Consider the following 14,170-nt stretch of genomic DNA (forward strand, 5'->3'; position numbering starts at 1 on the left):
GAGGTGATGACAAACGGTTTTATGTGTAGAGGAACCTGTAATTTGCGGCGCTGTGATGAGACTGAAAGGATTCTGACGACGGCTGAACTTTGCAGGAGGTCTGATGGAGCTGCTGAGAGCAGACCGGCTGCTTATCCTGACAAACCAAAAGGCAGATATGGATTGCCTGTGCCCTCTGACTATTCAGAAATGACAAACCCGGCAACTTTCCATAAAAATGCTAATAGGGATTATGGAGAGAGCCGCCAGCACTTTCCAAGCTCTGAAAAAGGCCTTTATCTGAAAATTTAGTGAACATTAGTCCAATATAGATTCTTCACTCCTCCACTCTGTCACTAGGTGAGGTTATTAATGCGTTTCTGTTGCATAATAAGCTCTGCAGTCTAGATGGGGTTTCATGTCCCGGCTACAGTCAGTTCGATGATTGGCATGTTGAATCATCATCATCTATTTGTGTGTGTGTGTGTGTGTGTGTGCTGAGAGCTAAGAGGAGGAACTAAAGCCCCTCTACCACCGTCACATTGCATTACCGACTCAGTGGCATGGTATCATCACATCAAATTAGCCTTAATGAACACAGGCGAGTCGACCGAGGAGAGAGATAATCAAACTTTTATTAAATGACTTAATCTTCTGTACATGCATAATGCAATGGGAAAAGAGAGACAGCTCTGTGTTCGTCTGCGAGCTTCTTGCTCTTTACCCGAAAATGCGCGATTGTACAAGTGACTTAAAAACTACCACAGGAGGAATAAAACGATCCAGGCGCGAGCGGCCAAGCCTGTTCCCTTGAAGCAACAATCCGTTTCAAATATCAAGTTCCTTCTATTCATTTGGTTTTCATAAAAAAAAAAAGTTCAACAACACACGGTTCAGATGCAGATGAAAATCGTTCAAACGTTGCAGCAACTTGTAAACACCCCTAAAGCGTTCAAACAACAGGAATGAGATGTTGAAACGCATTAGGCACATAATCAATACAGATTTGAATATTTTATTGAACATACTTTTAATCAGGTTTATAGGTCCCGTTGGATTGAAATGTACCAAGAAGTTAGAAAAATGAAGTGTTCCCTAATAAAGCACCAGGCTCTAACTATTTCAGAAATCATACAACAATAATAAAAAATAAAAAAGTCTCATGCATTGCAAGGCACTAAGCCCACTTTGGCTGCTGATACTGTAGCAGTGAGTGTTGAATTTGYTTCTAAATAGAAAACAATTCGAACACTGAAGATCTGTGTGACTAACTTGCGTGTGCACAAAGTGGAAGAGTCTATATTTTAGCATCTAAACAAGGTTTTGTCGTGCTGGTTGTTGCAGCAGATACATTCATTTTATTTTATTTTTGTTTTAAAACCTTAACAGGAAAAAAAGAACAATCTAAATGACCTATATACAAGACATTTACATTAAATATGTATAAGATGACAAACAATCYTCACTGCACGGCTTAGCTTTCACGTCAATGAGAATACACTTTTTTTTCCTTTTTCTTTCTTTTTTTTAAAGGCTGTGAGCCTCCGAGGATGACCAGTTTTAAGTCTCACCTACACTGAATCAGACATACAAGGCCACCCTGCTGGACGTGACCCCGAGGAGGACGTCAGGTGAAAGGTCGTGTTGGCCGTGTCGTGCGGAGCGGCTCTACCTCGTCAGCTGGCTCACGACTTTCAGCAGAGTCTTGTTCTCCTGTTTGAGCTGCTCGTTCTCGTCTTCAATGTCGTCCAGGTCCTGAGGAGAGGGCACAGCACACGGCGGTTTGTACCTCCTGCCACACGTTGAGCCACATGAATATTCAACACTCTGCTCAGTCTGTGCCAGGGGTGGAGCCAGAGAGCCACCTCTTGCACCTGATTGGCCACCCCAGGTGCCACCCCCATACAACTGACAAGTGAGTGGGGATCTTGGATTTTGTATTGTTCTCTGATACTACTGTAATATTTAAGTTTTCAGCTGTTTTTTTTAATGGCTGAATTAAAGCACTTTTGTAAAATTAGCATTAATGGTTAGRTTAATTTTGGTTTAGCAATCGGCATGTGATCATTCTCATCTACTCCACAACTAATTTAAACTCAAAAAGTATCAAATGACTGACCTATAGCCTTTAGAAGTCATCTGTTGTGGCCACTTAGATTTTTTTATTAGCATTTAGAACTTGATAATTGTTTTTGGCTACTTCTACACTAATCTTTAGCTTTATATGTCTAAAAATGAATAAATTTCAGCTCAGTGTTTCTTAAAACAGGTGAATAAATCTGTTTAGAATTAGCTGTGGTGGCCATTTTGAATTTTCAAATACAGTGATTTTCTTTTTTAGTARGTGCTCCCAACCCTGTGCCACCCTTTACGAAAAAAAAAGTCTAGCACAGAGTTAGAGAGGTAGAATGAGCGCTACTCACTGACATGACCCCCCCCCCCCTTCAGTCAGCGATGCAACTGTTATGGCAATATTTATTTAACAAAGACAGAAATACGTGGTCCAAGAACTCCGTGAGATGATCAGCTGAGTTTTATTGCAACAACAGGAAACACAGAGAACAACCTGGCCTGTCTCTGTGCCTCTGCTTCTCTCTGTCTCTCCACTCTCCACTGTGTCCACTGTTGAACACCGTGTCACTCACTCAAGAGGCCTCATATATATATTAACAAACACCATTCTGTCATCTTAGCAAGATTGGATACAAGATCAATGGAAAACACAACGATAAACACAAGTGATACAGTATCTAAGAATGACTGTTGCTAGCAAATCTTGTTCTGACTTTAATCATTCTGTCTGCAGATGAACAGCATGTCATGAAAACCTAGGTTATTAAAGGATGTCACGAAATACTAGCTTAAACATAAAAGTATTAGTTCCACCACACAATGATGGCAACAAATTAAACATTAACGGGATTGATTAGTTACAAATGATGAAGGCACCTAGTTGGCACAGCTCCGTCTCATAAAGCTGACACTCTTCATTTTCAGCTGCCTCAGTCACCGACGTGATAGTGAGGCTGTTGAGAATAAACTGAACAACTTTAAGAGGAAATTAAAAAGCTGTGCTGAGATGGTGGTGAGTTAATACACCGCATGTTACTTCTGCTACAGAGGAGACTGATTAAAATAATGACAATAAAGCCAACCCTTTATGTATGTCACTTAGGCACTATGTTTATGAGCACTAAGTCAAGTGGGTTTAACACTAAGATCAATTATCACTAGTTTCTACTGGTTTTGGTGCTCGGGGGCTTACAGTAATAGAAATACATCATTCTTAATCATTTCCTTAAGTTAAAATAAATAAATAAATAAACAAACATTTAGAATCCACAAATTTCAATTTAAGTAGACATGACCTGCTTTAAAATCCTTCTTTTTCACATTAAATCATTCATTTGGAGTCTATATAAAGTAGAACTGCAACGCTTTGGTCTGAATTCCCCCTTATTGTAACTCCACAAGCCCCTCTTTTCTGATGTGCATCTCAGATGAACTCGTATTGATGCTGTCTCTTTAAATCCAAGCAATAAAAATAACTAAAAAATACTACAGAACAGCAATATCTACAAAAACTTGCATACATTTACAGTTTGTTCCAGATTACAGAAAAAYAGCATGGCTGGATATTTGTACTGTTTAGCAAAAAACAAAAACAAACAAAAAACTGTTTATTATTATTATTGTTCTAAATTTGCTCTTTATTATTTTTTTTTGTAGTTGGTCAGTTCTACAGCTTTAGCTGTTGAGAAAGAAAAGAAAATATATAAATATGAAAAAAAATAATTTTAACAATGAAAGTTTCAACAAAAAACTGTGATTTGCTTCTAATTAATGTTACCTTAGGAGTTTGGAAAGAACAAAAAACTAAAGGTAATGAGTAAAGAAGTGGTGACTTGTTCTTTGAAGTTCAAACTACTCCTCACATTAGATGTTTGATCTAATCTGTATCAATAACGCTGCGAGATAAACTGAACTCTGGAACATGAAGTTCTCCATTGAAAGCTTATCAAGGAGGAGATACAAACCCACCAGCTGAGGTTTATCTTTTCTTTCATCCAAATAAACTTCCACGGTGTCTGAGGATTCAGTCTTGCTCTGCAGAGATGCGACTGGATCATCTGTTATCTCCTGTCTGACACCGGGCCCTGCAGCAGCCTCTTTCACTAATATTTCTCCCGCCTCTCGCTGCGTCCTCACATAAAGCTCTCCTGTTATGACCGGCCGCACGTCCCTGTGATGCTATCAGACTGCTGCCTCCTGCAATATTACACCCTTTGTGTTTGCTGATGGGTTATGTGGTGTCCGTCACCACAACAAAAGTGTCCAGATAATAACCAGGAGACAGTCATTTATTTGACTTGTTGCTAAAAATGTTCAAATCCCTGACTGGTTTGTGTTGATAGAGCTTGATCTGTTTCGATTCAGACTGGCTCTGCGTGGGAAGAGGAAGAATCAGTTTTCTCTGAATATTTTAGACAATCTTTTTTTTTAAATCTCTGCCATATTTGCCCTGTAGAGATGCCAAGAGATGTGTGTTGTACCAGCTAGCCCTGTGGATCCAGGAAACACAGAAAAAGGTTAGGAGTTTAGGGAGGAGTAGTTGACAGCCTGACTGGAAGGTTCAGAGAGATTTCGATCAGTGAACATAAAGGTACGTCTGCCAACCTGGAGTCAAAAGTAAAAAACACACACAACCTCGGCTAGTGGGTTAACTTTAATGTAAAATGTAGGGTTGGGCAAAATCTTATTACCWATTAATATTTTCCATTTTMCATTTACTGCAGTTAGTGCTGGGTGATGATGTACACTTGTGTGAGACACACCATGGCTATCAGGCTCGCATGTGAGRCCAATCGTGGAAGGCAGCACTGAGCAACTAATGCTAACCCTACTAACTTGTTTATTCACCTGAAACACCAACATAAAATGGAGTACTAGGAAAGCCAGAAAATGTGAACCAGGTCAGCCACATGTAAGTGCAATTGTAATTAGGGATGTCCCGATACCACTTTTTCACTTCCGATACGATACCGATATTACAACTTTGAGAATTGTCCGATACCGATATTGACCCGTTACCATAACAGTACAAGTCACACACTTTTACCTATTTTGTAATGTAAAATCTTAGAAAAGTCTTGATCAGATCAAACAGTGAAAAAGAGTAGATAAGAGAAAAACTGACCCATTTATTTTTAACCAATGGATGACATACATTTTAAACTGAAGAACATTATACAATTTTATAAAATAAATTATAATACCCTGAAAAATAAAACATAATAAAAACAAAATGTTATTTTAAAGTGTAAAATAACAATTCAAAATCACTTCGGTTATTGTTTTACTACCTGTCAGCCTGGTGCTGCTTTATGGTGGAAAAAACTGAAGGTGGGGACAAAACAAAACCCCACATTATTGTCTGTTCAAAGTTAAGAGTCCACAGCTCCAATTTTACTGACTGTAACTAAAACAATGTGATCATTGCACTTAATCTTCACTCAAACAAGTGTGTAAACAGATTAAACATCACTCTAAAACAAGTGCAAAAAATAAATAGTAAGAATTAGTCAGTTATTTAAAGTGATAGCTACCTTTCTTACTGCTGCATTTTCTGAGCATCATGTGGAGATCAGCCTCTCACTCCTGCAGGGAGCAGTTTTTATCACTGCTCTCGTCATGTCGCTCATATTCCAAAACAAAAGCTGCGCTCTCCTTTCTTCTGTCCATCAAGAGCTAATCCACGGATGTCAAAACAAGCGTGCTGTCCTCGCTTCTGCCAGCTTAGAACCACCGACCGGACCAGAGAGGAGGTTCCGAAACAGCGCGGCTGTGTGCGGTCACTGGACCGAGGCTGAACCGAGCCGAACCGCAAAGCTGCTGCCAGGGTGGAGAGTAGTTGTCGCTCCGGTTTAAAACGTACACGGTTCTGTGTTTCCCCTCGGAAAACTTGTGCATGACAACTTTACACTTAGCTTCAACTCTGTTTCTGATGAAAATAGAAAGTTCTGCCGACATTCTTGCTAACTTGTTAGTGCTGCATGTTGTTGTGATCACGTGAGCGCTGCATGCTGGATCCAAGCGCTGCTGGATAGAAACACTGGAGCGGAYTCAGTGAACTGCTGGAACGGACTGCTAATWTCGGAGCGCTTATATCGGACATTTTTTATGCAGGCCGATAAAATCCGATACTTATTTTTTGGCTGATATCGGACCGATATCCGATATCAATATCGGATCGGGACACCCCTAATTGTAATCCAATWATTGTCAGATTAATCGTTATTGGCTTAATGCTACACAATATCGTAGGCAGGGTATTGCGAGTCGACTATAAGATCAATAATTTTCCTGAACTTGACATTTGTCTTCAAATGCTTATGATTTTTTGTATGTTCCTTAGCCACCTCTGTTCAAACTGGAATCAACTAAATGTTTTGAATCATACTGTTTTTGCATGAAAGTACAAAAATCCAAAACCTTGTACCAATGATTTGTAACGAATGCAAAAAAAAAAACCTCTGCAAAAAAAATAAATAAAAAAATTAAACTGTAAAAAGCAGCCCCCAATTTTATTTTAGATTACACATTTAGTATATCTATTGTGATCTGCCATATTTGTTCAACATTGAAAGATGAATTTTAATTTTCTCCCAACCTTCCCCGGGTCTTTGTAACCATARGTCTGACAGTAAAGTGTTGTCGTGCAGTCTGCAGGTTGTGTGTGTGTGTGACTTGAATTAACAACTAACTAGTACGTCCTGCTCAGTATTACATATTATGGCTCTGGTGATGTGAATAAGATGAAACCTTCCATTATAGAAATTGGCTCATCATCTAGTGGCTGAAATGTCATTATTTCCCTTGCAATGAACTCTACCTGTTTTATTACGGATATCAGAGAAAGATAGGAGAGTTTGAATTTTATCCTTTTTTTTTTACTGTTAGCTTTGTCACATATTTCACCTTTTAATTAAGGCTGTGCAGTTTTAAATGTCAGATGAAGTTATTTTATTTAAAAAAAAACAAACAGTATCCATAAACTAAGATTTCAGAAATGTGGGGATTAATATATTCCTGGAGATGTAGCAAAAGCGTTTCAGCTAGCTGTTGCCCCAGCTTTTTATATTTTGACATAACTGTAATATTCTGTGTAAACAACTGAGTAATGTGAAACTGACAGTGAGATAAAATAGTGTTTGCATAAACTGCTTCAGATTGTAGTACTTTGGTCTACTTTGCWTTCAGAGTAACTCCATTTTTTTCACCTCAAACAAAGAGAAATCTAAACCTTTCCAWGTAAACTACTGTTTTAATGTCACTGTGGAAACTGGGTTTCATTTGAAAACAAACTATTTCTAAATTCTGGTTTTGCGTCCTGTACGTATGTTTTTGTTTTGACGTTTATAAAAAGTAATACTTTCAGGTGAGCAAAGAAATATTATCATAAAGAAGGCACAAAGAGAACAAGAATGACCTTTACTGTAAGTACCTGGCATGTAATTAACACCGCACGCAAAGTTTACACCAGGGAGAACCCCACCAATTATACACACATCACTTATGGCTTCAAAATCCTGTCGTAAAAACTAATTATTTAATACCACGGTGACACACTGGAGGGTGACCTTTTGAGTATCATGCAGAATCTTATCTGTTTGCCACTGAGGAAAACATTTGGCTGATTGTGGAATGATTTAATAATAAAGATTAAACTGTATCCTGCTGTGCACAGTGAGCTTTAAAGCACCTTTTTTTTGGAGAGGGAGTCCAGCTGTGAAATAACATATTTTCTTTAAATGGTGGCTGACTGTAATCTCTGCCTTCTGTCAGTGCAATTCTGACAATACCACACTAATTGGAAAGTTGGCAAACTTGTAATTTGGCGATGATTCTTGTTGGACCCTTAGCTTTATTTTAATAACTACAAGGGAAAAGTGAGGCTGAATTTGACTTGGCGGTTTCAATCATAAAGTTAAAAAACTCAAGGATTAAATCAGACAAAGCTTTTGTTCTGTGTGGGAATTTGTTTAACCAATCAGCTTTTTCATGATCACAATCAGAAGTCCGAACAAGTCTGTCAATGTTTTTGTCGCACGTTTTCTAAATTAAAATCACACAAACAACTTCATTTTTCATTATGTCAATCAAAAAATAAAAGCACTGTTCAGGATTCTCAAAACAAAACCTAAAAACGCAGACCTTCGTGCCATACGCAGCTTCAATAAAATTAAATAACCCTATGCATACACAAAAGTTTCCCAAAAGTTTTGTACGATTATTGGTAAAAATGTTTGCTCACTCTGTTCAGCAGGTCGATTTCCTCCTTCAGTTTCATAATCAGATCATCCTTTTCCTGCTGGGCCTTCAACAACCTGGTGTTCTCCTGAACCTCTCTTGCAAGTTCCTGAAAACGCACATAAATAATTATTTAAAATACAAGTAGTATGTTTACACCTGCAAACAAGCAGAAAGTGAGCAGTATTGTTCAACAGTATCAGTTAAGAAACTAGGGGTGATTATTGTAAGCAAGCTGTCAGGATAAAGATTAGAATTGGCATTTTTAAGTCCATCTCTAAGATTGTGTCTTTCGGTCTTTTTCATTGAGATTCTTGCCAATACAAACTAAACAATTTTAAAGACATGAATAACTTTWTGAAGGTTATTTCTTTAAACATATCTCTCCTTTGGATTGAATGTGTCAAGGTGTAGCATTTTCTATCCAAAGTCAAACAACCGAGTCCCGATATCTTACATTTGGCCACAACTCTGTCATGGATAGAGWGCCACACTTTTCCATGCACAATGTCAGTTCCATCTTTATCCAGGAATTAACGGCCATTTTTACACAGGGTTCCAACAGTTTAAAGCAAGTTAAATTTAAGACTTTTTAATGCCAACTGAAATTAAATTTAAGACCAATTTCATAATAAACACAAATAACAAAAGAATGAAACTGTGGCAGAAACTCATGAATCAAAGTATTTTTGGTTGACATATTCAAATACTGCTAATAGACCAGCTGTTTTAATCCATATCTAACTGGTTTTTTTTTTTTGTCAAACATAGCAAAAACATTCTTAGCAGTCAGTCTAACGACCCAAAATTTGGAGTTTTAGGACCCACAGTGGGGTCTTAACCCCAATTTGCTTTAGATGAAACCTTGTGTCCGTGACATCCATTTTTTGTAAGAAAAGTGAACGCATTTTTGGAAAGACAACATTATCAACATATTACAAAACAAATTTCACATCGCTCAGATGGACAGTTGCTGAAATATTTGCATGTGAAATAACAGGAAGTGATGTCAAAGGAGAATGTCTGCATGTAAATATTTAAAAAAATAAATGTTACCAATTATTTTAGTATTTGAGACGAATTACAMTCATCCTATWCACAATGTGTTAACATTTTTAAGACTTCTGAAAGATTGATTTAAGACATTTTAAAGCTAATTAAGGCCTTATTTTGGATTGATGAATTCAATGCCTTTTAAGACTTTTTAAGGATCTGCAGGAACCCTGTTACAAYTGTTTGTAAAAGTCATATATATGGATGTAATTTGACTGCCTTGTACAACTCCTCCTCAAAAATATCCTTGTTGTTTGAACGCACAACAGCCAGCTTTTGGAAGAGCAGTCATCGAAGCCAAATGCCATTGTTTTTTTGAGCTCTTTTCCACATAAACATGCCCACAAACGTCTGACCAATCACACAAAACTTCCCCTGTGAGACGCAACTTTATCATTGAGAGTGAAATGCACAGATTCAGATAGTGAATGAAGGGGTCTTTAGTGTCTTGTAATTCTTCAAATGAACTCCATGATGAAAACTCTAAAAAAAAAAACACTTGTTTAAAGAACTTTAACATATGGTAATAGTTGCTTTTGAACAGAAGAGTAAATCTGGGCTCACTTGTTTTCTTAATGCTGCTCCTTAATCTTTAAATCAAATAGCTCATATAGTCCTTTACCAGGACTCAGGCTGAGAAAAAACACTCAGTAGAACTTATTTGCCAAAACACAATTAAAGATCAACTCACTGTACTGACTTTTCTTGAAATGACAGGTTTAATAAGGCATAATTTTATTTCTCTGAGCTCCACAGCCTCTTTCAAACCCACAATATTAAATGGAATGCTGTGAACAAAAACATCCTTTCATGGAGAAAATTGTACCTGAAAGTCAGTTTTTACTGTCCGCCTCCTCCCACAGCTTGTATTAAACGGATATTGTTCCGTAGACAGAGAGGGAGACAGAAGGACCGAACTCGGACTATAAACACATTAAATTAAGGCGAACACATTTTCAAACTGTTGTTCTATTGTTATGGAAATGATGATCAGAACAGGAGTTCCACATTCAACATTTTCACCCCTCCTTTGCTGTTGCAAATAGATATGAAGTTGTTTCCATAGTGACCAATCGTGAAGGTACAGCCATGGGTAAAATATAGTGGAGGACATAAATATGCTTCGATAAGTAACTCATCGTAGCTTTTAAAATAGGTATTTTACAGTTATTCTGCCAAGGGCACCCTTTAAACCGACACAAAAATGAGCGTTTCTTGTCCGTTATGGTATCATTGTTAAAGGCTCGCAATGTTCTTTCTGACCTGGCTCCAACTTGACTTTTCTTATGAGAGCAGACAGCTTTGTGCGAGATGTTTAAATGAGAAGCAGCTGTGATTGTCTTGTGAGCGTTTTTCTGCAAGGACTCAAAGTTCCAGCGAGGGAGAGCATTTTTTTATATATATTTTTGACAAAAGAGATGTCATGTAAAGCTCGACCGTGTGCATGAAAGCCAAATAAACAATCTGCACAAAAAGAGGAGTGTGAAATACTGTTTCAAAGCCGCTTCTAGTCATTTGACCCTGAGAAGCACCTCTCGCTGAAGTCAGGGAAGGTCACAGCAGTACTTATTTTAAAAAGCTTTTTTCAAAAACCACATATGTGACATTTGATTCTGAGGGTTTTTTTTTATTTTTATTTATTTTTTGCAGGGAGCAGTGAGAGGTTGAGTGTCTGATAGGGGCGGTGTAGAGGGAAAAGACATATCTGCGCTGTTAAAGGTCATCTCTCCCACAGCATAGAGAGTTTCTGCCACGGCAGAACAGCAGTTATCAGACACAAAGTCAGAACTTCTGCAGCTACACTAAAAGAGTCAAATTGGAAATTCGCCTGAACAAAGCTCCTTTTATTGGGGCTTCAAAGTTGACAATCCGATGAAGCTCACGTGTACCGAAACCCACAATCTGGGTCTCAAAGGAAATATCTACCACCAGGGTACTGAAATTTTAGATTTCCYAGTTCTGTTGAGGAGACAGGCAGGGAAGTTGTGCAGATTTGAGGCCTCGWATGGAAAAAGTGCAGAGTTTTCACACTGGCAAGTGGTGTACGGACAAAACTCGAAAAGTACGTAAGCACAGAAATATTTTGATTTATCAAACCATGCTCGAGCATATTTTGGTGCTCTTCTCCTTCATGCACCCCAATTTATGTTAAATAGAGTGCAGCTGCGTGAGGCACTTGGACCACCTCATCTGCTCCCATGAATAAATGGTAAACGGACTGCACTTGTATAGCACTTCATCAAGTGCAACGGTTCCAGAGGGCTTCACACGACAATCAGTCYTTCACACACTGATGGTGGTAAGCTACAATGTGGCCGCAGCTACTTTAAAATGTATGAAAATAATAATAATAAAGAAAAAATAAAATAAAGATTAATAAGTTGTCAAGCAGGAAGATGGTAACTCAATAGCAGCAAAGCTAACATTGTTTGAATCCTTTACTGACATCAAACACGTAATTAGAAAAAAAAATTAATGAATCTCTAATGAACACACTAGCTAGGTTTACATGGACACAAGTAATAAGAATAAATGACCAATCGGAATAAAACTGTGACATGTAATCGCCCAATCGGACTATTCTGATCTGATCCGAATTAATTTGTAATTAGAATGAGAGGGGTGGTTTATGCTAAAAGTGTGCATGTGAACACTTATTCTGCTCATGTTATTCTGCTTGTGGACTTGTGACCTGACTATGCATGTGCACCCCATGTCAACCTGACGATCCACTGGTTTCTGCTCTTTTGTGGAGAGACGGAGGGGCAGCGGCACTATAGTTGTCAGCAGCACCAAACTTTCAAGGATGTTCATTTCCTCCCACTCRCTCCTCCAGTAAAGGAGGAAAACAAACAGCCTGCATTGCTTTGCATAAAAAAACAAAGACACATGTTTTGGCTGTAGCTCAATCATGTAGTACAGTAACGTCTATGCCGTTGTTTATGTTCATTATGGAAGTTCTTCTGTGGGGAGCAGCTGGGGGTTAGGTGTCTTGCTGAAAGACACCGTAATATGTAGGCATCATGAGGAATTAAACCTGTCACTTTCTGGTCCTGCTCTTCAGCCGCCCAGAGATGTCTGACGTTCTCTAAATATGATGTCTGTTTGACAAGAAAAACTTGAAGATCTCTGAGGACCAACAGCCTGACCTTCTCATAGCGGAGAGGCAAACAGTGTTTACTGTGGCTGAACGAAGACCACCTGCTTTTTGTCTACAACAAAATACAAACCCATGTCTTCCAGGTGGTGTTTACTTTCTATTTAGAAAGAAGGTCCAGCTCATGCAGCATTATTTTATAAATCACTTCTATCAGCTCATGTGGAAGTGGAAGTGGATGCACACGGCTCAGTGTATTTACCGTCTCCAGCTCCTCCAACCTCATTTCCAGACTTCCTGCTCCTCCATCTCTGTTGTGACGGTTGTGTCGCTGTCTGCTCCTTCCWCCGGCCTCCTCCTCCAGCCCCTGTCCTGCAGAGCTGCAACAAATAAACACACGACAACCCTTCAACTTGAATACATAAATTTGAACCTTCAAGTTTTTACCAAAGATGTAAGAAGAGTTACATTCATGTTTCATTCTCTGTATTCAAAGAGTCCAGTATTCACACTAAGGTTGTTTGAAGGCATGAATCAGAGCCACATTATTAAACCTCAATAGGGTGACACATCCATCATCAAAAGAACAGGTGGGAATATCTTCTCTGCCCTTTCAATTAGGCATGAATTATTAACACCCCCACTACCTTTTATTCTTTTAATGGAGAAGAGGGTGACGAGGATTCGCAACTTTAGTACAAAAAGGCTTCTGATTAGGAAACTATTTCTATAGTACAGCTTCAAAAAGGTGCTGGCATGGAGTGCGTCACTATGGATTGTAAGATTTCTGAAACATCACCCTTATCTCCTTTACTTGCTGCTTAGAGACTGAAGCAAGGAATAAAATCTTTTTTTTTTTTTACCAACTTTACTTAATTCTTGGTGAAAATGGTTTGCTTTATACTGTATTATTTTATCTGGCTCAAAGAGGTGATTATAAAAGATTTTCAGAGTATTTTACAACTTATTAATGTGAACAACAATATATACTGTTTTGAGTTTGCGATAATTTTGCATTAATTAAATACCTTTTAAAAAGTAAGAGATTTAAAGTTTTTCCCATGGGTTTCAAAGAAAAACCCAAAATATATATTTATTTAGGATTTAATACTTTTGTTTAGTAATTCTTAAACATTTTGGATTATCTGAAAGTGCTGCTTCTGGTTAATCTAATTGAGCTTATTCTGATTGAAAATACAGACAATTTAGAGAACTTTAAAAGGAAAAAAATCTAACTTTTTACACATTAGACATTCCATCCAATTGTAACGTAAATGTTGAGTGAAGTTAAAGTGTCGCAAAAAATAAAGCAAGAAAAAAAGATGCAAATTAAACATGTGTCCATCTACTTGTTTGGACTGAATCAACCAGGCTACACAAAGCATAATTTCATCAGACATTGATGTTGCACATGGCTGTAATAAACAGGAAGTAGAGGTTGCAAACTAGCAGGGACCACACATCTCGGGACAATAGGGCTGCCACAAACGATTATTTTAATAATCGATTAGTCGTCGATTAATTGATTAATCGTGGCAGCCCTACGGGACAATGGAGAGAAGTTTTCAGAAAGTTCCATCTCTTCGTCAGTCCACACGTACCTGTTGTTGAGTCAAGCTGTGTTTTCATACATTATGGGAACATCCGAGAAGACGCCGATAACAGAAAACACCTGATTGATCATGTGAGGTAAATGTTCGCTTAATCGGCAAATGTGTTTCCATCTCCCCT

The 14,170-nt window shown here is 38.1% G+C and overlaps 1 protein-coding gene across 1 annotated transcript in view; it reads right to left on the reverse strand.

Moving 5' to 3' along the window:
- Positions 1 to 594: 594 nt before the first annotated feature.
- The window catches only part of pawr (PRKC, apoptosis, WT1, regulator), a 69,480-nt gene continuing 55,904 nt past the window's right edge, over positions 595 to 14,170 (reverse strand). Inside the window, exons 5-7 of the mRNA XM_014009442.1 lie at positions 12,702 to 12,819; positions 8,294 to 8,398; positions 595 to 1,734 (exon numbers count right to left, since the gene is read on the reverse strand). Of these exons, the coding sequence (XP_013864896.1) occupies positions 1,648 to 1,734; positions 8,294 to 8,398; positions 12,702 to 12,819 (310 nt within the window). The 3' untranslated portion in view covers positions 595 to 1,647. The remainder of the gene's footprint in view (positions 1,735 to 8,293; positions 8,399 to 12,701; positions 12,820 to 14,170) is intronic.

Source organism: Austrofundulus limnaeus, unplaced genomic scaffold (assembly GCF_001266775.1).
Source record: "Austrofundulus limnaeus strain Quisiro unplaced genomic scaffold, Austrofundulus_limnaeus-1.0 Scaffold58, whole genome shotgun sequence".
Lineage (NCBI taxonomy): Eukaryota > Metazoa > Chordata > Actinopteri > Cyprinodontiformes > Rivulidae > Austrofundulus > Austrofundulus limnaeus.